General features: G+C 44.5%; 1 protein-coding gene across 3 annotated transcripts in view; it reads left to right on the top strand.

The window, feature by feature from the left end:
- The window catches only part of LOC135503940 (CUGBP Elav-like family member 4), a 211,859-nt gene that overhangs the window by 5,690 nt on the left and 180,720 nt on the right, over positions 1–25,449 (top strand). For 2 of the 3 annotated variants that reach the window (XM_064922156.1, XM_064922143.1), the window contains exon 1: positions 21,576–21,619. Coding sequence is in view for 1 of the 3 variants with exons in the window: in XM_064922148.1 (XP_064778220.1) it covers positions 6,969–6,995; positions 21,564–21,619 (83 nt within the window). In the remaining 2 variants the exon portion in view is untranslated. Of the gene's footprint in view, positions 1–6,968; positions 6,996–21,563; positions 21,620–25,449 lie in introns of those variants that run through there. The other variant, XM_064922148.1, reaches the window with a different exon arrangement.

Here is a 25,449-nt window from a genome sequence, read left to right as displayed (position 1 = left end):
TCTGAATCTAATTGATGGCACCAGGTCTTATTTAGGGGCTTCATAGCAAAGGGGGTGAGTACATATGCACACACCACTTTTCCATGTTTTTTTGTTGTTGTTTTTTTGAAACAAGTCATTTTTTAAATTTCACTTCACCAATTTGAACTATTTTGTGTATGTCTATTACATGAAATCTAAAATAAAAATTAATTTAAATTATAGGTTGTAATGCAACAAAATAGGAAAAACGCCAAGGGGGATGAATACTTTTGCAAGGCTAGGTTGTTATCAATAAGACATCACAGGACGGTGCAGAGAGTTTGATTTGACAGCTAGGGGGCTAGGGGGCAAGGAGACCCCCAGCTCCGCTAATACCATTGACAACTACGTGCTGTTTTCAAGGTACTGCTAAATAAATATTGTAACTATTTGGTTTTAATATCATCAGCTCTTGAAGAGCATAGTCAGAACAACACATTTCCAATTATTCCACATTTAGCTCTATCATCAGAGTTATACAGTAACTGCATGCTTTTCATGCTTAGTAAACATCAATTGATCATGTATTTTCAGATACGTGATGGTAGCCTATCCATTTGGCATGTAGCTAGCTAGCTAGCAAACAACATTGTGTCATCAGAGATGAGACTTTTAGAAAGAGTTTGACATCGGCAAGTCCTCATCCTGGTAAAGCTGTCAGTCGGACTACTGTCATCACCACTATAGATGGAAATCAAATCAAACAATATTTGGATATACAGCCATATGGTTTATCCCCTGAAAGTTAGTTTGTAGACCTACTTCACTAGGTAGGTCTACATTGGTTGGAGAAAAAGTACATTAGGTCTACTTACCACTATGTTTAGCCAACTGTACAAAGTTTCTACAGGTAGTTTGCAAAGTAAACAGTATCAGCTAACAGTACATCAGCAAATGCGGCCTTCAGCTGCTTGACAGGGAGAGCCCACGAAAAGCATGCTGTATAACTCTGATGATAGAGCTAAATGTGCACAATGCTGTTGCATGGAATTATCGGATATGTGTAGTTCTGACTAAGCTCACAAAAAATGCTCAAAGTTCACATTTATTCAACAATCTCTTGAAAACGGCACACAGTTGTCAATAGTTATAGTGGAGCTGCGGGTCTCCTTGCCCCCAGCAGGCAAATTGAACGCTCTGCACCTTATTGTGACATTTTCGTGATAACGACCTATTAACATAAGAACAAACAAGTATCCTATTCTTATGTCTCTGTCACATTCAACTAAATGTGTGTTGCATTCAAATAGTCCACAGGCCATATTGAACCATAACCTTGTCACATAACCTAGACTTAACAAGCATAGTAGGCTATTTTAGCAGGCCTATACCGTTGTAGAAGTCTACCAACATTGGTCATGCATAGGCCTTCAGCACATTTTGTTTCAGCAATGTGACACCCCCTCCCTCAGACCAAGAGATACGTCATTGAAATGCCTCAGGTTGTTAAGGAGTGTGTCATCACCGTCTAGACTTAATGATTAATTCATTATTCAACTAATGGATCATCTTCTGCTATGAAATTCATACTCAGAGTGATATAACACAGGGTTGCACCATCATTTTGGATTTATGAAAATATCATGATTTGTGGGGTTATAATGTTGTTACTCATGATTTTTGGGGGGGGGGGTGTAATGCTGTTACTCATGATTTATGCATGTGGATTGTGGGGTATCAACCTGAACAGTTCTGTGTGTCATGAATACTTTGGGCTTTTTAAATTTCTCTACTGCCTAATGTGAATTTCATTTGAATTCCTCAAGTTCCATTTATGTGGTAATGCATTTCCCAAATGTTAATGGGGTGAAAACATCAACACATTTTTAGCATGTTTTTCATTTAAATGTTTGACTGTAGATTCATTTTTGTGACAATAGCTTATTTCTCCCACTTCTGGTCGACACTGCGATTTGTTAAGGGGATTTGATGGTGATTCAGTGTTTTGGTCATGGGGTGAATCCTATGGATGCTATAGGGAGTAAGGACTGAACAGTGTAGTCTATGGGGACTGGACAGTGTAGTCTATGCAGTGTTTGACACTATTGGATGGGATACAGGTAGTGTATTTGAGTGGCAGTGCCATTGTCCAGGTCGAGCTACTTGACCTGCCTTAGCATCAATCATTCCCTATGAGCCCCACATTATCATAATGGTTAGTGTCAGTGTGGGAACACATCCGTTGTTCAGACATGCTGGATATTGGTGGGGGGCAAATCTTCTGCTTGAGTAGCGTTATCTATCACTCGCTCCTTCCTTCTCCAGCAGCTCAGAGTGGTGGATTGCACTCTGTGGAGCCCCACCACATGCAGCTAGGGAGATGAGATGCTAAGAGTAAGTTTGGTTTGTCATTCATTCTCCCCTCCCCAACAGGCAGGCCAGAGTGTATAATTGGCTATAAATGGCTTTGACAATTTTACTTTAAAATCCACAAAAGCTTTTAAATGTCAAAGCAAGAGAGAGAGAGAAGGACTATAACTCTGAAACAATCTTTCAACTTGCCAAAAGCCTCATCATTACAAATGTGAAGCAAAGAGCTAGAAGAGCAAACCATCCTAACAGTCTTTTAATAACTGTGTCTGTAATCCACTGCTCTTTCAGGAACATGTCTGTGCTCTAAGACGTGGCCATTAGTTTAGAGTGTAGTGCACTGCTGTGAGATGTGCAGTCTCATGGTCAGGCAGCTGGTTCTACCTTTACATGAATCACACAGTGACGGAGCAGGTGGGTGACAGTGATTGGCAGGTACTCAGTTGAATGACGGGTGTAGGCCAGTCCACAGATGACCTCTCTGATCATTAGATAGAGAGTGTGTGAGGGAAACAGGGCCCTGTTTTACTGCATGAAAATAGATAGATACCCACACACTGTTGAATGCTGCCACAGTTCTATTGTGCAACGATTCGAGCTGAAGGTCTTTGTTACCCTGGACTAAACATGGCCGTGTGCAGTGATGTAGTTGCTGTCTCTGCTCTTCACCGTCTCACTGCCTATAAAAGACAGACACCCCACAGTTGCTGGGTTCAGTTGACTATTTTAATTGAGAGAATTTAAGCACTTATGCTGAGGCAGGCAGGTTTATCTTTTAGGAAATGAGTTTGTAATAGTTTTCAGAAGAACATTGCTGCATCAGACGTCTAAGAAAGAAGCAATCCAAGAATAGCAATTTTCATTGAACATGACACCAATGTTAATGAATGAATTGCAATTTGTTTTGTTGTTTTGTCAATTAAAAATATTTGATGCAAGTAAACACAATTTATGGTAATTAAAAAATGCCTGAAGGACAGCAATGTCTTTGTGCTGTAATTAACATGTACAAGTTAACAGTAGAAACGTTAGAAATAAAAGCCTATTTCTTATTACAAAATCAGTATTTTTCATTTATTGCTGTTCCTTTTTTGTGATCAACATTTTATTAATTGTCAAGGGAACACAGACAATACCAAAAAGCAGCAGGAATGGTAATGCAATAGGTAAATATAATTACAGTAGAATATACCACATAGCCCATACACAAGCTGCATCAACCCACCATCCAACCCCTCCTGGCGACCACCCCAACCCACCCAACCTGATCGCCATGAAATTTAAAACAAAATCAAGCAATTGTGATAAAATCAGCTGGGTACAATTTTGCACATCAGTCAAAAAATTAACAAGTAACAGACAATCTGTTGGGAAATATACACACTGTAGTAGTTTGATGGTTTCCGCTGCAGATAACCAGCTGTCAATTGTTGCTTGGCTAGCCCCATGGATCCTAGCAGTGGATAGTTGTAAATAAATGATATCTACAAAAGGGCGGATCCAATGGGACATAGCCAAAGAATGTGGAGGTTCCATCTTAGTGCCAATATCTTTTTTAGCTGCTGTCAAACCTGACAACATGATACGTCTTTGCTGTAATGACGTGATAAGTGGTGAATTATCATTAAGTGATGACAGTTTGGGGGAACAAGGTATAGTGATATCAAGTACGTCAGATAAGACAGAGGATGACTCTTTCCAAAATGTATCCACAACCTTGCCACAACCTTGCCATTCTCAGTACGTATGCATAAAGGAGCCAAAGCAGTGGAGGCTGTTGAGTGGAGGACGTCTCACTATAATGGCTGGAACGGAGCGAATGGAATGGCATCAAACCAAGGGTTTGATATATGTGATACCATTCCACTGATTCCGCTCCAGCCATTACCACAAGCCCAATACAAAAACATAGAAAATAGAACATAGAATGCCCACCCAAATCACACCCTGACCAAACCAAAAAGAGACATAAAAAAAGCTCTCTAAGGTCAGGGCGTGACAACCGTATACAGATCAAACCCTTTGAATTACCATGTCTATCTAAAATTCTATGTATTTCATGTTGTGGGAGGGATGAGCCCAAAGGGACACCATACACCCGCATCGCTGATCTTCAACATAGATAAAATAAAGAAGAGGTACCAGGTAATTGAAATATAGCCCTAAGATCATCAAATGCGGGCAAAACTTCATCTCGAAAATAGATAATCCAAAACATGAACACCCCTAACCTCCCATTGAGTGAATGAAAAGGGGATACTGCCAGAAAGAAGCGAATGATTGTGGAAATTTGGTGACTGAGCATGCCACTTCTGTATTGTGTTAGAATTCCTTTTCTACTAAGCGCAATGTTGTGAGTAAGAAGGAAATTAGGGTTCCAAAATGTAATTTAGCTTGTTTTAATGGTACTGCAGAATACACAAGATCCTGAAGTCTGGGTGGTAATGCCAAATTCGATTCTATAGTCTCCATGAGACTAAAGCATTTGAATCAAACCATGTTGACAGGGGGCGTAGCACAAAGCCCAAAACTTAAACTTCTATTCTACTGAGCCATTTACTTTATGTTTGGTTTCTTATCTTTTATTATTTTTTCTTATCTTACTGTTGTTGCATTGTCGAGAAGGAACCTGCAAGTAAGTATTTAGTTGGACGATGTGTACCATGCGTATCCCATACATACCACTAATAAAACTTGAAACTAAAATTAGGCAGAGAAAGCCCGCCACCTCCCTTGTCACGATGCATACGTGAGAGTTTAATTCGAGGTCGCTCTCCTTTCCATACGAATTTAGAGACTAAAGACTAGATATAGTCCAAATATTTCTGAGGTGGAGCTAGTGTAATCATTGCAGAGAAAAAGTTAATTTGGGGAAGAATATTCATCTTCATGATGGGTATTTTAGCTTGTAGAGAGTTGGGAAGCTGTAAACATTTAGAGAAGTACACTTCTACTCACTTATATATTTCTTGGAAATTATTTCAATCCATGTTTTGAGGAAAATATCTATGTAGAATACCCAGATATTTAAAGCTTTTTACCATTGTACCATTGACAGAGTGAGTCCTAAACTTAATGACATCATAGCTGATTTTGTCTCGTTAATTTTGTACCCAGAGAGGGCACTAAAATCAAATGTAGAGTGTATGTTTTGTAATTAAGATACAGCATTATCAGTGCACAGAAGTTTGCCATCCACATATAATGATATGCGATGGGAGGTTTTATTCAACATTTGGGGTGCTGTTTGATTTTCTGTGCTAACAGTTAGATGAAAACGGTGAAGAGCAAAGGCGAGATTGGGCATCCTTGGCGACAGCCTCAGGATACGGGGAATTGCGTAGAGCAATTGCCCCCTGTTGTCACCATGGCAGAAGGATTTGCATATAAAACTTTAATCATGCTGATAAACTCGGTTCCTAAATTAAATCGCTCTAGTACCGACCATAGAAAATCACACTCTGACCTATCAAGCGCCTTCTCAGCATCCAAGGAGAGAACGGTGCATGGCGATCTAATGTCATTAGTGGCATGAACAACATGTAATAAACGATGCACATTATCTAAGGCTAGTCGAGTTTTAATGAACCCTGTCTGATCGTGATGCACTACTGTATTCACACAGGATTCTAAACGGGCTGAGAGAACATTAGCATACAATTTAACTTCCGAGCACAACAATGACAAAGGTTTATAGTTACCTATTAGAGTGTGATCTTTATTGGGCTTCGGAAGTACCGCAATCATTGCAGTTTACACCATTGTGAAAAGATCCCTTGTCAACAGAAGTCAGAATCAAATCATGTAAAAATATCAATCAATCAATCAAATTTTATTTGTCACATACACATGGTTAGCAGATGTTAATGCGAGTGTAGCGAAATGCTTGTGCTTCTAGTTCCGACAATGCAGTAATAACCAACAAGTAATCTAACTAACAATTCCTAAACTAATGTCTTATACACAGTGTAAGGGGATAAAGAATATGTACATAAGGATATATGAATGAGTGATGGTACAGAGCAGCATAGGCAAGATACAGTAGATGGTATCGAGTACAGTATATACATATGAGATGAGTATGTAAACAAAGTTGCATAGTTAAAGTGGCTAGTGATACATGTATTACATAAGGATGCAGTCGATGATATAGAGTACAGTATATACGTATGCATATGAGATGAATAATGTAGGGTAAGTAACATTATATAAGGTAGCATTGTTTAAAGTGGCTAGTGATATATTTACATAATTTCCCATCAATTCCCATTATTAAAGTGGCTGGAGTTGAGTCAGTGTCAGTGTGTTGGCAGCAGCCACTCAATTAGTTAGTGGTGGCTGTTTAACAGTCTGATGGCCTTGAGATAGAAGCTGTTTTTCAGTCTCTCGGTCCCAGCTTTGATGCACCTGTACTGACCTCGCCTTCTGGATGATAGCGGGGTGAACAGGCAGTGGCTCGGGTGGTTGATGTCCTTGATGATCTTTATGGCCTTCCTGTAACATCGGGTGGTGTAGGTGTCCTGGAGGGCAGGTAGTTTGCCCCCGGTGATGCGTTGTGCAGACCTCACTACCCTCTGGAGAGCCTTACGGTTGAGGGCGGAGCAGTTGCCGTACCAGGCGGTGATACAGCCCGCCAGGATGCTCTCGATTGTGCATCTGTAGAAGTTTGTGAGTGCTTTTGGTGACAAGCTGAATTTCTTCAGCCTCCTGAGGTTGAAGAGGCGCTGCTGCGCCTTCTTCACGATGCTGTCTGTGTGAGTGGACCAATTCAGTTTGTCTGTGATGTGTATGCCGAGGAACTTAAAACTTGCTACTCTCTCCACTACTGTTCCATCGATGTGGATAGGGGGTGTTCCCTCTGCTGTTTCCTGAAGTCCACAATCATCTCCTTAGTTTTGTTGATGTTGAGTGTGAGGTTATTTTCCTGACACCACACTCCGAGGGCCCTCACCTCCTCCCTGTAGGCCGTCTCGTCGTTGTTGGTAATCAAGCCTACCACTGTTGTGTCGTCCGCAAACTTGATGATTGAGTTGGAGGCGTGCGTGGCCACGCTGTCGTGGGTGAACAGGGAGTACAGGAGAGGGCTCAGAACGCACCCTTGTGGGGCCCCAGTGTTGAGGATCAGCGGGGAGGAGATGTTGTTACCTACCCTCACCACCTGGGGGCGGCTCGTCAGGAAGTCCAGTACCCAGTTGCACAGGGCGGGGTCGAGACCCAGGGTCTCGAGCTTGATGACGAGCTTGGAGGGTACTATGGTGTTGAATGCCGAGCTGTAGTCGATGAACAGCATTCTCACATAGGTATTCCTCTTGTCCAGATGGGTTAGGGCAGTGTGCAGTGTGGTTGAGATTGCATCGTCTGTGGACCTATTTGAGCGGTAAGCAAATTGGAGTGGGTCTAGGGCAGACATGGGCAAACTACGGCCCGCGGGCCACATACGGCCCGTTAGGCTTTTTAATCCGGCCCGCCGAACTTGTCCAAATTATAGTAAAAACCTCCTTTTTTCCCCTTTCCCTGCAATGCCCACGTTTCCCCAATAGATGGCGCACTCAAAACACATTGACCGTTGTTGGAGTGGCGCGTATTTCTCTTTATTTCACTTTAATTTTCACTTCGTTTCACGTCACCATTAAGCCCTTCTGTGAAAATGAGCGGACCAAAGAGAAGGAAAGTGGACAGCGAATGCCGAGTGTTTAATAAGGAGTGGACAACAAAATACTTCTTCACTGAAGTCCGATCAACGGCTGCATGTCTGATATGCCAAGAAGCTGTTGCGGTTTTCAAAGAGTACAATATCAGCCGTCACTTTGCCACGAAGCATGCAAACTATGCTAGCAAGCAGTCAATACAAGAACGGGCGGCTACTGCTCAGAGGTTGGCAGCTAATTTACAGAGTCAACAGAACTTTTTTCACCGACAAACTGCAATTCAAGAGTCAAGTACCAAGGCAAGTTATTTGCTGGCATTCAAATTAGCAAAGGCTAGCAAGCCTTTCTCCGAAGGCAAGTTTTTGAAAGAGTGCATGGTAGAGACAGCAGGTCTCTTGTGTCCGGAGAGCAAAGCCAAGTTTGAAAAAATCAGTTTAGCACGCAGGACAGTGACTCGCCGCGTGGAACTGATTGACGAAGATATAGTCAGCGAGTTAAACAAAAAGGCGGAGTCCTTTAAGTTATATTCACTAGCACTGGATGAAAGTAACAGCATAAAAGACACTGCTCAGCTCCTAATTTTTATCCGAGGGATTAACGACAGTTTTGAGATAACGGAGGAGCTTTTGAGCATGGAATCACTGAAAGGGAAAACGCGAGGAGAGGACTTATATGAACAGGTGTCTGCTGTCATCGAGAGAATGAAGCTACCTTGGAGTAAACTTGCCAATGTCACCACGGATGGATCGCCAAATTTAACTGGAAAAAACATCAGGCTGCTGAAAAGAATCCAGGATAAAGTGAAAGAAGAAAACCCTGACCAGGATGTTATTTTACTTCACTGCATCATTCATCAGGAGTCTCTGTGTAAGTCTGTATTGCAGCTTAATCACGTCGTGGATCCAGTTGTAAAACTTGTTAACTTCATACGAGCAAGGGGACTTAATCATCGTCAGTTCATTACGTTCCTGGAAGAAACTAATGCGGATCACCAGGACCTACTTTACCACTCTCGCGTCCGCTGGTTAAGTTTGGGGAAAGTGTTTCAACGAGTCTGGGAGCTCAAAGACGAGATTCACTAATTTTTTAATTTAATGGGGAAATCCGAAGAATTCCCCGAGCTGAGCGACACAAACTGGCTTTGTGACTTTCCGTTTGCTGTGGACATATTTTCACACATGAATGAGCTGAACGTGAAGCTACAGGGGAAAGATCAGTTTGCGCACGACATGTACACAAATGTGAGAGCCTTCAAATCCAAGCTGGTTTTATTCTCCAGGCAAATGTCAAACAAATCTTTCGCACATTTCCCCACACTAGCCGTGCAGAAAGAGGCCGCCCGAAATGCGAAGAAATACTGCAAATCACTGGACGATCTGCACAGAGAATTTTGCCGTCGGTTTTGTGATTTTGAAAAAATTGACAAGTCACTTCAACTGGTGTCCTGTCCCCTGTCACAAGACCCCGAATCAGCACCGCAGGAGCTGCAATTGGAACTGATCGATCTTCAGTCTGACTCCGTCTCAAAGGAGAAGTTCAAGTCTCTTAAACTGAATGACTTTTACGCTTCACTTAACGAGACCGCGTTTCCAAACCTCCGGAGGACGGCGCAGAAGATGCTGGTGTTGTTTGGCTCGACCTACGTGTGTGAGCAGACGTTTAGCGTCATGAAAATCAACAAAGCCCATCACAGATCCAAGTTAACTGACCAACACCTCAGATCTGTCCTGAGAATTGCCACAACAAAACTAACTCCAGACTTTGATGCACTGGCAACAAAGGGAGACCAACAACACTGTTCCCACTGAAATGGTGAGTTTTTCTGCTGTGTTATGAAAAAATGCATATGGAAAGTTTGGAAGTGCGTCTTTTAATTAAGAGCAATGCGCATTTACGCACAGCAGCGGTACAGTAGCTTAATTAACACGCCGCACATCGCTCTTAATTTAAATTTAAATTTTTAGCTGATATTTAATACAGCCTATGTCTGTGTGCCACTTGGGTGGCAACGATACACGTGTACTGTTTGCGCGTGAAGGCGAGGGCGTCCGTGGCGAGTTTGTAGAGCGCGCGGTCAGGACAATCCATCCATGATTTTGCGGAGTTTAACACAAGTAGATATTATTGAGCTTGAGTATTTCGTTGTGTAATAATATGTTTTGAATGTTGAAAGTGATTCCATTTTTCAATAAATGTTGATTTCTTTAACTTTGCACCTTCGATTGAAACTTACTAAAAACAGACGCAATCTTGATAAATCACAGTGCGTATGTTATTTTAATCTATTTACATTTCCTCCTCCCAGTATCTCCGAAATAGTATGTAAATGCCATATCTTGCATATTCCTTGAGACAAATTTATTAACTGATAAGGGCTATTTTTCACATTTGAAAGACAGTTAATAAATTGGGTTGTAGTGTTCTTACTGTGCTATGAGGTTTGCACACACTACATTTAATGCTTTAGTATATCCGGCCCAAACACTCCCTCCAAATGCTCCTGGCCCGGCCCCTCTGTCAAATTTTAGAACCCATTGTGGCCCGCGAGTCAAAAAGTTTGCCCACCTCTGGTCTAGGGTGTCAGGTAGGGTGGAGGTGATATGGTCCTTGACTAGTCTCTCAAAGCACTTCATGATGACGGAAGTGAGTGCTACGGGGCGGTAGTCGTTTAGCTCAGTTACCTTAGCTTTCTTGGGAACAGGAACAATGGTGGCCCTCTTGAAGCATGTGGGAACAGCAGACTGGTATAGGGATTGATTGAATATGTCCGTAAACACACCAGCCAGCTGGTCTGCGCATGCTCTGAGGGCGCGGCTGGGGATGCCGTCTGGGCCTGCAGCCTTGCGAGGGTTAACACGTTTAAATGTTTTACTCACCTCAGCTGCAGTGAAGGAGAGACCGCATTTTTCCGTTGCAGGCAGTGTCAGTGGCACTGTATTGTCCTCAAAGCGGGCAAAAAAGTTATTTAGTCTGCCTGGTAGCAAGACATCCTGGTCCGTGACTGGGCTGGATTTCTTCCTGTAGTCCGTGATTGACTGTAGACCCTGCCACATGCCTCTTGTGTCTGAGCCGTTGAATTGGGATTCTACTTTGTCTCTGTACTGACGCTTAGCTTGTTTGATAGCCTTACGGAGGGAATAGCTGCATTGTTTGTATTCAGTCATGTTACCAGACACCTTGCCCTGATTGAAAGCAGTGGTTCGCGCTTTCAGTTTCACGCGAATGCTGCCATCAATCCAAGGTTTCTGGTTAGGGAATGTTTTAATCGTTGCTATGGGAACGACATCTTCAACGCACGTTCTAATGAACTCGCACACCGAATCAGAGTATTCGTCAATGTTATGTTATTTGACGCAATACGAAACATGTCCAAGTCCACGTGATGGAAGCAGTCTTGGAGTGTGGAGTCAGCTTGGTCGGACCAGCGTTGGACAGACCTCAGCGTGGGAGCTTCTTTTTTTAGCTTTTGTCTGTAGGCAGGTATCAGCAAAATGGAGTCGTGGTCAGCTTTTCCGAAAGGGGGGCGGGGCAGGGCCTTATATGCGTCGCGGAAGTTAGAGTAACAGTGATCCAAGGTTTTTCCGGCCCTGGTTGCGCAATCGATATGCTGATAAAATTTAGGGAGTCTTGTTTTCAGATTAGCCTTGTTAAAATCCCCAACAACGATGAATGCAGCCTCCAGATAAATGGTTTCCATTTTGCAAAGAGTTAAATAAAGTTCGTTCAGAGCCATCGATGTGTCTGCTTGGGGGGGGGGGATATATACGGCTGTGATTATAATCGAAGAGAATTCTCTTGGTAGATAATGCGGTCTACATTTGATTGTGAGGAATTCTAAATCAGGTGAACAGAAGGATTTGAGTTCCTGTATTTTTCTTTCATCGCACCATGCCTCGTTAGCCATAAGGCATACACCCCCACCCCTCTTCTTACCAGAAAGGTGTTTGTTTCTGTCGGCGCGATGCGTGGAGAAACCCGTTGGCTGTACCGCTTCGGATAGCGTCTCTCCAGTGAGCCATGTTTCCGTGAAGCACAGAACGTTACAGTCTCTGATGTCCCTCTGGAATGCTACCCTTGCTCGGATTTCATCAACCTTGTTGTCAAGAGACTGGACATTGGCAAGAAGAATGCTAGGAAGTGGGGCACGATGTGCCCGTCTCCGTAGTCTGACCAGAAGACCGCCACGTTTCCCTCTTTTTCGGAGTCGTTTTTGGGTCGCTGCATGCGATCCATTCCGTTGTCCTGTTTGTAAGGCGCTGATCTTATATACAGTAGTTCTTCTCGGCTGTATGTAATGAAACCTAAGATGACCTGGGGTACTAATGTAAGAAATAACACGTAAAAAAACAAAAAACTGCATAGTTTCCTAGGAACGCGAAGCGAGGCGGCCATCTCTGTCGGCGCCGGAAGACAAGAAATAGGCCTAATTTATCCCAAAAGGCAAGGTAGAATTCTGGGATATACCTTTTTTCATATTTGTTAGTGCCTATTTAAGTTCATCCAATGAAATGGCTTCCCCAAGGGATTGTGATACTTCGTTGGAGAGGTAAGGAATATCTAGGTGATATCAGATTTATAGAGCATAGAGCCCTAAAACTCAACTCTGGACCTTTAAGACTGTTACACTATGTTCTTTCATTGTTACCCTCTAATTAGGGACTGATTTAGACCTCAGACACCAGGTGGGTGCAATTAATTATCAGTTGGAACAGAAAAACAACAGGCTCTGGACCTCATAGGGTAAGAGCTGAATACTCCTGGCATAGATTAAAAAGAACCAAACTCTGCATTGATTTCCAAAGGATTAGTTAACAAGACATTCTGTGCTTTAATAGCTGTAATATTAGAGCATTTCTCACTGCTTCTGAGTCTCATTGCAAAAAGATGACTTGGTTTAGCCCCATTAAAATAATAGTTATGTCTGCTTGGATGATTTAAGAATTCTGCCCTGTGTCTGAGCAAATAATTACGTTCTAACTGCATTTTAACTGCATCTACTCTTTTCTTTTTGTCATCAGAGTAAGAGTTTTGTTGTTCTTGTTCCAGTTTAGCTAAAGATATTTATAGTTTGTTAATTGTTCTCATTCTGGTTTTATTAAGGTGAGACAAATGACAACTGAGAAGTTCCTGATAGTCCCTTTATAGACTTGCTTAGGATATGGGTATCTTCAACAGACCCAACATTCTGTGTTAGATACACATCTAGTTACTTTTCAAATAGTAATTATATATTGAAACGCCAGCGTGATGCTCTGACAGGTATCAGGAATCGTTAGTTTGACCATTCCAAAATCATGAGCATTAATATGAGTTGGTCCCCCCTTTGCTGCTGTAACAGCCTCCACTCTTCCAGGAAGGCTTTCCACTAGATGTTGGAACATTGCTGCGGGGACTTGCTTCTATAAGCCACAAGAGCATTAGTGAGGTTGTGCACTGATGTTGGGCAATTAAACCTGGCTCAGAGTCGGCGTTCCAATTCATCCTAAAGGTGTTCGATGGGGTTGAGGTCAGGGCTCTGTGCAGGCCAGTCAAGTTTTTCCACACCGATCTCCACAAACCATTTCTGTATGGACCTCACTTTGTACACAGGGGCATTGTCATGCTGAAACAGGAAAGGGCCTTCCCCAAACTGTTTCTACAAAGTTGGAACCACAAAATTGTCTAGCATGTCATTGTATGCTGTAGTATTACGGTTTCCCTTCACTGGAACTAAGGGGCCTAGCCCGAACATTGAAAATCAGTTCCAGACCATTATTCCTCCTCCACCAAACTTTACAGTTGGCACTATGCATTCGGGCAGGTAGCCTTCTCCTGGCATCTGCCAAATCCAGATTCGTCCGTCGGACTTCCAGATGGTGAAGCGTGATTCATCACTCCAGAGAAAGCATTTCCACTGCTCCAGAGTCCAATTGCAGCGAGCTTTACACCCCTCCAGCCAACAATTGGCATTGCTCATGGTGGTCTTAAGCTTGTGTGTAGCTGCTTGGCCATGGACACTCATTTCATGAAGCTCGCAACGTACAGTTCTTGTGCTGACGTAGCTTGCAGAGGCAGTTTGGAACTCGATAGTGAGTAATGCAACCGCTTCAGCACACGTTCTGTGAGCTTGTGTTACCTACCACTTCACGGCTGAGCCGTTGTTGCTCCAAGACATTTCCACTTCACAATAACATTATTTACAGTTGACAAGGGCAGCTATTTGATGAACTGACTTGTTTGAAAGGTGGCATGTCGGTGCCACGTTGAAAGTCACTGAGCTTGTCATTCTACTGCCAATGTTTGTCTATGGTGGTTGCATGGCTGTGTGCTCAATTTATACGCCTGTCAGCAACTGGTGTGGCTGAAATAGCCAAATCCACTAATTTGAAGGGGTGTCCACATACTTTTGTACTGCATGTACAAAATGTACTGAAAATGTGCCATGTACTGTATGTCTAGCAGAGTAAAAACAAAATTGTCTAGACGTAGGATTGAAAAAATCGGATATATCAGTGAGATTAAAATCCTTGACCAAATTGTTAAATGCCACTGACACAGGTGCAGGAGCTGTTTGAGATTCGTGGCCAGAGCAGTCCAAAGCTGATAAAACGGCATTCATATCCGCACCTATGATCAGAGAATAATCTGTAATATTTGCCAGAAACTCCGTTAGATTATCACATGAAGGACCATACTGGGTTGGAGCAATTTTCCTACCAGAGATTACCGTTTTGATATACTCTGAGTGTACAGAACATTGTAACTACTCTTTCCATGACATCCAGGTGAAAGCTATGATCCCTTGTTGATGTCTCTTGTTAAATCCACTTCAATCAGTGCAGATGAACAGGATGAGACAGGTTAAAGAAGGATGTTTAAGCCTTGAGACAATTGGGACGGATTGTGTATGTGTGCCATTCAGAGGGTGAATGGGCAAGACAAAAGATTTAAGTGCCTTTGAACGGGGTATGGTAGTAGGTGCCAGGCACCTACTAGAAGAACTGCAACGCTGCTGGGTTTTTGACGCTCAACAGTGTCCTGTGTGTATCAAGAGTGGTCCACCACCCAAAGGACATCCAGCCAACTTGACACAACTGTGGGAAGCATTGGAGTCAACATGGGCCAACATCCCTGTGGAACGCTTTCGACACCTTGTAGAGTCCATGCTCCTACGAATTGCGGCTGTTCTGAAAATTGGGGTGTAACTCAATTTTGTACATTCACTTCGTACACAGTGTATGATATCCTACCATCTGCACCATATATTCCAGAACAGTCACTGATAAACTACGTCTCATAACAACAAGGGAGCCACAGTTTTGGAATCTACAGAGGAGGAAGCTACAACATAATAATGACTGTTTGCAAATCTTTGGGCATATAATTATTTTAAGTGGGACTCTTGAATAAATATAACATCACTGTTATGTTTACGAAAGTAATCTGAGGAACCTGCTCATTAATTTTGGATATTTATCCCATCAATATTCCAACTTGCTAGCTGTAGTGTTGTCACGTGATACAGACAAAAACACTATTGTGCATGAAATTTGAAGTAAAAGCATACATCTATGTTTGTCTACTTGACATTGGGAAAGTTGGCTGCACAAAATTCCCCCATCGCATCCCTACTGTCACGTTCTGACCTTAGTTCTTTTTGTTATGTCTTTGTTTTAGTATGGTCAGGGCGTGAGTTGGGTGGGTTGTCTATGTTCCTTTTTCTATGTTGTGTTTGGCCCGGTATGGTGCTCAATCAGAGGCAGGTGTCATTAGTTGTTTCTGATTGAGAATCATACTTAGGTAGCCTTTTCCCACTTGGGTGATTATTTTCTGTTATGTGTATGTCACCTTTCAGAACTGTTTTGGTTCGTTCTCCTTTGTTATTTTGTTTAGTGTTCTCGGTTGAATAAATATATGATGAACACTTTCCATGCTGTGCTTTGTTCCTCACCTCATTCCAACGACGAACGTTACAGAATCACCCACCAACAAGAAGCATGGTAACGGGCAGCGGCCGAAATCGCAAGACTCCTGGACATGGAGGGAGATTTTGGACGGCAAGGGACCCTGGGCACAGGCTGGGGAATATCGCCACCCCAAGGCAGAGCTGGAGGCAGCTAAAGCTGAGCGGTGGTGATATGAGGAGGCAGCACGGCAGCGCGGCTGGGATGAGAGGCAGCACCAAAAACGTATTAGGGGTGCACACGGGGAGTGTGGCTAAGTCAGGTAGGAGACCCGTGCTTACCATGGAGAGAGAGGACCGGGCAAGCATCGTGTTATGCCGTGAGGCACACGGTGTCCCCGGTGCGCAGGCAAAGCCCGGTGCGCTACATAGCAGCGCCTCGTATCAGCCGGGCTAGAGTGGGCATCAAGCCAAGTGCCATGAAGCCGGCTCACCGCATCTGGTCTCCAGTGTGTCTCCTCGGGCGGGGGACATGGCACCAGCCCTGCGCATGGTGTCCCCAGTTCGCCAGCACAGCCCAGTGCGGTCTATTCCACCTCGCCGCACTGGCCTAGCTACGGGGAGCATCCAGCCAGCTAGGGTTGTACAGGCTCGGTGCTCGAGACCTCCAGTGCACCTCCACGGTCCGGTCTATCCGGTGCCTCCTCCACGCATCAGGCCTCCGGTGGCAGCCCCCCGCACCAGGCTATCTCTCCGTCTCCTCCCTACAGGTGCTCCCGCCTGCTCAGCGCTGCCAGAGTCTCCCATCTGTCCTGAGCTGCCAGAGTCTCCCTCTTGTCCAGCACTGCCAGAGCCACCCGTCTGTCCTGAACTGCCAGAGCCGCTCGTCTGTCCTGAGCTGCCAGAGCCGCCCGTCTGTCCTGAGCTGCCAGAGCCGCCCTTCTGTCAGGAGCTGCCTGAGCCGTCCGTCAGTCAGGAGCTGCCAGAGCCGCCCGTCAGTCAGGAGCGGCCAGAGCCGCCCATCTGTCCTGCGCTGCCAGAGCCGCCCGTCTGTCCTGAGCTGCCAGAGCCGCCCGTCTGTCCTGACCTGCCAGAGCCGCCCGTCAGTCAGGAGCTGCCAGAGCCGCCCGTCAGTCAGGAGCTGCCAGAGCTGCCCGTCAGTCAGGAACGGCCAGAGCCGCCGTCACAGTCAGGAGCGGCCAGAGCCGTTCGTTATTCCGGCGCTACCAGAATTGCCCGTCACTCCAGCGCTGCCGGAATCGCCCTTCACTCCGGAGCTGCCAGAGTCTCCCGCCTGTCCGGTGCTGCCGGAATCTCCCGTCGATTCGGGACCCGTGGCTAGGGTCCCCAGTCCGAGGTCGGCCACGGAGGCAGGTCACCTCATTCCAACGACGAGCGTCACACCTACTGTAACAAGATTAGGTTATAGAGCACCTATCTGAGTTAACCTGAACAACATTATAACTCGTTCTCTTTCAATAGTTCCATCCTCAGACCCTGTAGAGAATTTTTATTGAATGAACATACCGTGTCAGTCGTGGTCACATTACAAATAAATAAACTTTTTTGTGTTTCTGACAGTCAAGGAATAATCAGTCTGTAAATGATCGGCCATTAACAATATAGTCCAGACCGTCTTCACTCATGTCCATCTTCTTGCTCTAGCCAGCTCTCTCCATTACTGTTTTCAACTCAGTCCAGGCTAGTACTGATGTATGATGTAGTATGTGAAAAAATCTATATCAATCTGAACAGTCATACTAGTCAGTTTGTTAGTAATCCAGCCGGAGAACAAGTCTGAATGCTGGCAATCATATAAACTATCCTGCGACACATCCATACCCGCTAATCCTCGTCAACCACTCACTGCAAATTGAGAAAATCCCCTGCGTCTTCTTTGGACTGGAACGTGACGTTTTCCGCACCACGAGTGAGTTTGAGTGTGCAGGATACAGCAGAAATGTGTGGAATCCGCGTTTCCGAGACAAACTCATCAAAAAAAGAAACGTCTTCTCACTGTCAACTGAGTTTATTTTCAGCAAACTTAATTAACATGTGTAAATATTGGTATGAACCAGATTTAACAACTGAGACATAAACTGAACAAGTTCCACAGACATGTGACCAACAGAAATGGAATAATGTGTCCCTGAACAAATGGGAGGTCAAAATCAAAAGTAACATTCAGTGTCTGGTGTGGTCACCAGCTGCATTAAGTACTGCAGTGCATCTCCTCCTCATGGACTGCACCAGATTTGCCAATTCTTGCTGTGAGATGTTTACCCCACTCTTCCACCAAGGCATTGCAAGTCCCGGACATTTCTGGAGGGAATGGCCCTAGCCCTCACCCTCTGATCCAACAGGTCCCAGACGTGCTGAATGGGATTGAGATCCGGGCTCTTCGCTGGACATAGCAGAACACTGACATTCCTGTCTTGCAGGATATCACGCACAGAACAAGCTGTATGGCTGGTGGCATTGTCATGCTGGAGGGCCATGTAGGAAGGGTACCACATGAGGGAGGAGGATGTCTTCCCTGTAACGCACAGTGTTGAGAATGCCTGCAATGACAACAAGCTCTGTCAGATGATGCTGTGACACACCGCTCCAGACCAAGACGGACACTCCACCTCCAAATTGATCCCTCTCCAAGAGTACAGGCCTCGGTGTAACGCTCATTCCTTCGAAAATAAACGTGAATCCGACCATCACCCCAGGTGAGACAAAACTGCGACTTGTCAGTGAAGAGCACTTTTTGCCAGTCCTGTCTGGTCCAGCGACGCTGGGATTGTGTCCATAGGCGACGTTGTTGCCGGTGATGTCTGGTGAGGACCTGCCTTACAATAGGCCTACAAGCCCTCAGTCCAGCCTGTTGCTGGAAGTCCTAGCACTGATGGAGGGATTGTGCGTTCCTGGTGTAACTCGGGCCATTGTTGTTGCCATCCTGTACTTGTCCCGCAGGTGTGAAGTTCAGATGTACCAATCCTATGCAGGTGTTGTTACACGTGGTCTGCCACTCCGAGGACGATCAGGTATCCGTCCTGTCTCCCTGTAGCGCTGTCTTAGGCATCTCACAGTACGGACATTGCAATTTATTGCCCTGGCCACTTCTGCAGTCCTCATGCCTTAAGGCACGTTCATGCAGAGAATCTTTCTTTTGGTGTTTTTCAGAGTCAGTAGAAAGGCCTCTTTAGTGTCCTACGTTTTCAGAACTGTGACCTTAAATGTGACCTCTATCGCCAAGCTTTGTGCACTCAGCTCGAAATCTTTTAAGATCAGTAACCCGCTTGGAAACGTCATCCTGAATAAAATCCAACTTTGTTTGTACTCCAGTAAACTCACAGGCGATGAACTCATTATTTTGCCATAAGTTCATCTAGCATGGTAGCTAGCGCTTTGTTGTCAGGAGATGAAGCCCTTGATTTAGCTCGTAAAGCGTGCTGTTCCATAGTGAGTAAGTTACTAAATACTGTTAAACAGATTAGCTGTTAATACATCCCATGGAAATGGTTCAGAAGTGCTCTTGGGTAAAACGTCAAAAATGATAATGCAAGGGAAGGAGCTCCTATTCCAATACACTTTTCTAGGCTTAAATGTTAATTTCGCTTTAATGCAATTCATTGAACTTTTGTTCTTTTTAGAAATGATTGTGCAGCAGCAAATTTGAAAAAGATTACCAAAGTATTATTTTCACTCCACTTAACCTTCTCATCAGTGGAATCAGCCTACCACTGCTTTCAGCCATCGCTAACAAGCAAGCCTCAGAATCATTCTATAACCATGGCAACATCCTCCACTTCCTGCATCCCCATCTGGCTCATCTGCTGTCTCCCACTCTCAGCCTCACTCAGTAATTGTGATCCTTTTTCATGTTCACCACCAAGTTGAACGTGTCTGATCCAGATTGTGCTCCTTTATCATAGTCCCCCGGGTCCAAGTTCTTCCTTGAGCCAGCAATATATTGGATATTGAGTCTTTCATGAAGTGTTTTCTCCTGGAACCATGAACTATGACATCCATCCCCAAACTGAGGATGACCTGACTGAATGGTCGGGTGGATATTAAGAAGGGGTTAGTTGGAGGGCCAGGCTAGACCAGTCCCAGTGGTTCTATCTCATTAGCCTACTGTGGGTTATGCCTGCTAGGAGGTCCAGTCCATCTCCTCAGCTCAGTTCTTTAATGTCACACAGAACGAGGAGCTAATTCCTTCCAGGCTCTCAAAGCGTTATTTTTGCAGGTTTGCTGTGTGGCTGTTTCATCAGTGTCGTTTAGCTGATTTCTCCTCTTGAGTAACTTCCTGGTTGTGGAGGTGGATGAAGGTTGTAGTGAAAGGGAGCTCTCTTGGCAAGGAGCCAGAGAGCAGGGCTCTGTTTCAGGGGTGATGGGTGCTGTGTCTGTGTCCTGTGTGTGTGTTTGTGTGTGTTTTTGTTTGTGCGAGCGTGCGTGCGTGAGTGTGTATGTGTGAGTGTGTATGTGTGTGTGTGCGCCCCTCTTCTCCCATGGGGAGTCTTGGCAGCAGGTGTGACATGCCGTAATGGGAAATTATGCTGCCCGGTGCAAAAACTCTTCGGAAAGGGGTCACCCACTGTCAACTCAACCAAGTGTGTAACAGAACAACCACTCAGCCTTTAATGAAAGCTGTCACATTTTTGTTAGTGCAGAAGTTATTAATGGACATTCATATATTGTTGTTGGAGTTTCCATCTTTGAGAGGAGTCTCCTGAGATATGAGGGTCGGTGTTTGGGGTTCATCACCATAGGGTTTTAATTACTGTGATGCTAGGAAATGCATGCCAGGCACATTTAGTGCTCTTTCTTCAACAATCATGAATGTGATCATTCATCAAGTGGTAATTTGCAGATCTATGAACAATGCTATGGATGTTCCCTTTGCTCTTCAAAGACTGGGGTTGTATTTTACATCATCCTTTATTTGCAATTTGCAGTATACCAGTAGCAGCCTACAGTGCAGTGATCCAGTCATTTGCTGTGTAATAATCAACCCTGTGTATCTCTCCTTTCTCATCTGTGTTGTCCTCTCTGCAGGATGTGTATCTCTCCTTTCTCATCTGTGTTGTCCTCTCTGCAGGATGTGTATCTCTCCTTTCTCATCTGTGTTGCCCTCTCTGCAGGATGTGTATCTCTCCTTTGTGTTGTCTCATCTGTGTTGTCCTCTCTGTTGTCCTCTCTGCAGGATGTGTATCTCTCCTTTCTCATCTGTGTTGTCCTCTCTGCAGGATGTGTATCTCTCCTTTCTCATCTGTGTTGTCTCTCTTTGTGTATCTCATCTGTGTTGTCCTCTCTGCAGGATGTGTATCTCTCCTTTCTCATCTGTGTTGTCCTCTCTGCAGGATGTGTTGTCTCTCCTTTCTCATGTGTTCATCTGTGTTGTCCTCTCTGCAGGATGTGTGTCTCTCCTTTCTCATCTGTGTTGTCCTCTCTGCAGGATGCGTGTCTCTCCTTTCTCATCTGTGTTGTCCTCTCTGCAGGATGTGTATCTCTCCTTTCTCATCTGTGTTGTCCTCTCTGCAGGATGTGTATCTCTCCTTTCTCATCTGTGTTGTCCTCTCTGCAGGATGTGTATCTCTCCTTTCTCATCTGTGTTGTCCTCTCTGCAGGATGTGTGTCTCTCCTTTCTCATCTGTGTTGTCCTCTCTGCAGGATGTGTCTCTCCTTTCTCATCTGTGTTGTCCTCTCTGCAGGATGTGCAGCACTGAAGGCCCAGAGCGCCCTCCATGAACAGAAGACTCTGCCAGGGGTAAGTGCCCCTGATCTGCCCTCTGTCAGAGGCTAGGGCCCCCGGGTCCAGGGCCTGGCATGGGACATGTCTGCATTAATGTTACTACTCTTAACACAACCACATCACATAGACACTCACTCACACATACTGAACTGAAGTCAGCCACACTGACGCCTTTGCACAACGTGTTATGCTCACAATATTTATATATATATATATTTTTATAAGACAGGCTTGATGGTCCATCCTGTCCTTTTTCTGTCCTCTCGTCCTCTCTCAAAATGTTTACACACACACACACACACACACACACACACACACACACACACACACACACACACACACACACACACACACACACACACACACACACACACACACACACACACACACACCTAATTGCCTCAGGAAATCCACTCTCATTATCACATATAATCAAACAATAAATACCCACAATAATTTTTAGCACAAATATGGCCATCTGGAGTTTTAATTTTAGAGACTGTTTTAAATTCTGTTTCGGTTGGTTGATATGTTTTGAATGAAAAGTCCTCCTACTGTACCATGACAAACCCACAGTGTCATACCATAAGCCCATCCAGGACCTACAGTATGCTGGATATGTTAATGATCCTATGTCTATATACAGTACAGTATGTACATGGGGATGTATCGTTCTAGACATAACATCCTGGGAATCAGAGGTCTGAATGAATCCAGCCTGTGGCCCCTGCAGAGGAGAGGGCCCCCTGCTATGTCTCCAGATCCCCTCCCTCTTCTCCCTGGTTAGAACCTGGTTAGAGTCTCTGGGCATCCATCCTGGTCCCCAGGGAGGGGGGCAGGGGAGAGGTGGATGGGGCTGGGGGCTTCTCTGTGGTAGATTAGTCAGCTGTTTGCAGTGCTCTGTCAGGATCTCCTGGGTAATACATTGAGCGTTCGTTCCACACACCACTAACACTGCTGTAATGGAGTCCCTCTGAGACCACCTCTTGTCTTTTCATTCTCACTGCTTTCTAATGAGGTGATTGTTGTGATTGGTTTATATACTGTAGTGCAGGTATTCCCCCAGGGGTACACGCAATGCCGTCGGGGGTACGCCAAATACATTTTTTATTCACTTAAAAAATACATTTTCTTTGTAACTTTGTTTTTCCTTCACATTGTCAAACATTGATATTTTCCAAAGGGTCTATGCATTTGGGTGAGATTTTTTTCTCACCTGAGTAGCCTCGTTTAACTGCCAAAAATAAAATTCAACAATCTAGTGTTCAGCGAAATAACAACACAATGTCAAATACATGTAGGCTAGTCAAATAGTTAACATCCAATCACCTTAACCGTTACTCTCTTCTGGGAATTCCACTAATGGTCCGTACGTAGCCAAACGTAGCTGCTGCTCATGTTGGTATCTGTACTGATGGCGCAAAGCTATGCTAGGGAGACATAGTGGAGTGATAACGCGCGTGCAAGCAGTTGCTCCCGACACCACTTGGGTCCACTGCAGCATCCACCGAGAGGCTCTTGCTACCAAGGGAATGACTGACAGCTTGAAAGATGTTTTGGACACTACAGTGAAAATGGTTTACTTTGTTAAAGCAAGGGACATGAACTCTTGTGTATTTTCTGCAATATACAATGATATGGGCAGCGACCATATTGCTGGTCACTGATATGGGCAGCGACCAGCGACGCTTTTACAACATACAGAAGTGCGCTGGTTATCAAGGGGCAAAGTATTGACACTTTTTTTTAAATTGAGAGATGAGCATAAAGTTTTCGTTACTGACCATCATTTTCACTTGTCTGACCGCTTGTATGATGACGAGTTTCTCATACGACTGGCCTATCTGGGTGATGTTTTTTCTGATCTGAATCTAGGATTACAGGGACTCTCCGCAACTACATGTGCGGGACAAAATTGAGGCTATGATGAAGAAGTTGGAGCTCATCTCTGTCTGCATTAACAAGGACAACACACAGGTCTTTCCATCATTGTATGTATCATTGCAAATGAACTCAAGCTTACGGAAAATGTCAAATGTTATATATGGAAGCACTGGAGTTGGGTGCTCAATTATGCAGGTATATTCCCGAAACGGATGACACAAACAACTGGATTCGTTATCCTTTTCATGCCCTGCCTCCAGTCCTGATATCTGAACAAGAGAGCCTCATTGAAATTGCAACAAGAGGTTCTGTGAAAATTTTATTTAATCAGAAGCCACTGCCAGATGTCTGGATAGGGGCTGCGCTCAGAGTATCCTGCCTTGGCAAATCGCGCTGTTAAGACACTGATGCCCTTTGCAACCATGTACCTTTGTGAGAGTGGATTCTTGGCCGTCACAAGCATGACAACTGAATACAGGCACAGACTGTGTGGAAAATGATTTAAGACTGAGACTTTCCAATACAACCCAACATTGCAGAGTTATGTACATCATTTCAAGCACACTCTTCTCATTAACCTGTGGTGAGTTATTTACAATTTTCGATGAACAAACAAGGTTTTATATGTAAGAGGGCTGAATAAAGAGCAAAATTATTGATTATTATTATGTTATTATTTGTGTCCTGGTCCTATAAGAGCTCTTTGTCACTTTCCATGAGCCGGGTTGTGACAAAAAATCACACTCATTCTTATGTTTAATAAATGCATCGTATAGTGTGTGTGTGGCAGGCTTACAGTGATGGCAAAAAAAAACAAAATTTGAGAGTGCACTGACCCTGGTGCTAGAGGGGGTACGCAGCTGGAGGTTGAATGTTTGAAGGGGTATGGGGCTATAAAAAGTTTGGGAACCACTGCTGTAGAGGTTCCTGCCGTAATCGTATCTGGATAAGGGCCAATGTTATGTCTATGAGATTTGGGTAAACGTGAGTTGTACTATAGTGAATAGCTCCCAGCAAGAGGTCAGTCCTTCAATCTGCAGCAGAACCACATAGAGATCCATCCTCCCATCCTTCCCTTGCCCTCCTTAGTAAAGAGGCTGTGTGAGGTGGCAGGCCAACCGTCATACGGTTGTTTTCATCAGGCCATCATGCTCTGAGGTCCTGGCAGCCCTATGATGCTCCTGCTCTTCCAGACTGTCCAGACTGGGCTGGCTGTTCCGGGCCTGACTGTGCAGTCTGGATGCATGCGCCTCAAACGGTCAGGAAACCTAAATGTGCAGGCCTTAAAATGGATCATCAGGCAGGTTGCAGGCCCTTTGGAAAATTAAACCAGTCGACCAAAAACAGGACTTGTATTGCACATGAACTCGATGAATGAAGGCTATCATGCCGGCCAGTCCTTGTCTGCGGTCTGCCAGGGACCAAAACAGGCAGGGCCAGAGCAATATGGCTCACTTTGATCGCCTCCTGGCTTGTCTTGAAGAGAATTGCCTTTTGAGGGCAGAAGGTGAGGGACGATAAGAGCTTTCCAAATTCCTCTGTAGATGTTCAAAGTGCCATGTTTCCATCGTTATTGTCAGTCTGTTTGAGAAGTGGACTCTCTGGAGCTGGGAGAGTGAGGGGGGAGACGGGGAGGAGGACGGGATGGTATGTGTGTGATCTGCAAAGAGTCACCAGAGGTGTCGTGCAGATTGACTGAGAATCTCAAATTCTGGGGAGTCTTAAATTCCCAGTCTTAGCCGATGTCTCTTACCCATGATGCCGTCCAAGAGGACATTCTGTTTTGTTGGGCCGTAGTTGTGTTTTTGTTTACATACAGTCGGAAGTCGGAAGTTTACATACACATAGGTCGGGGTTATTAAAACTCGTTTTTGAACCACTCCACAAATTTCTTGTTAACAAACTATAGTTTTGGCAAGTCAGTTAGGACAGCTACTTTGTCCATGACACAAGTCATTTTT

The sequence above is a fragment of the Oncorhynchus masou genome, chromosome 2, assembly GCF_036934945.1.
Source record: "Oncorhynchus masou masou isolate Uvic2021 chromosome 2, UVic_Omas_1.1, whole genome shotgun sequence".
NCBI classification, from domain to species: domain Eukaryota; kingdom Metazoa; phylum Chordata; class Actinopteri; order Salmoniformes; family Salmonidae; genus Oncorhynchus; species Oncorhynchus masou.
Note: the sequence above shows the minus strand (reverse complement) of the source record. Positions and strands in the feature narration are given on the sequence as shown.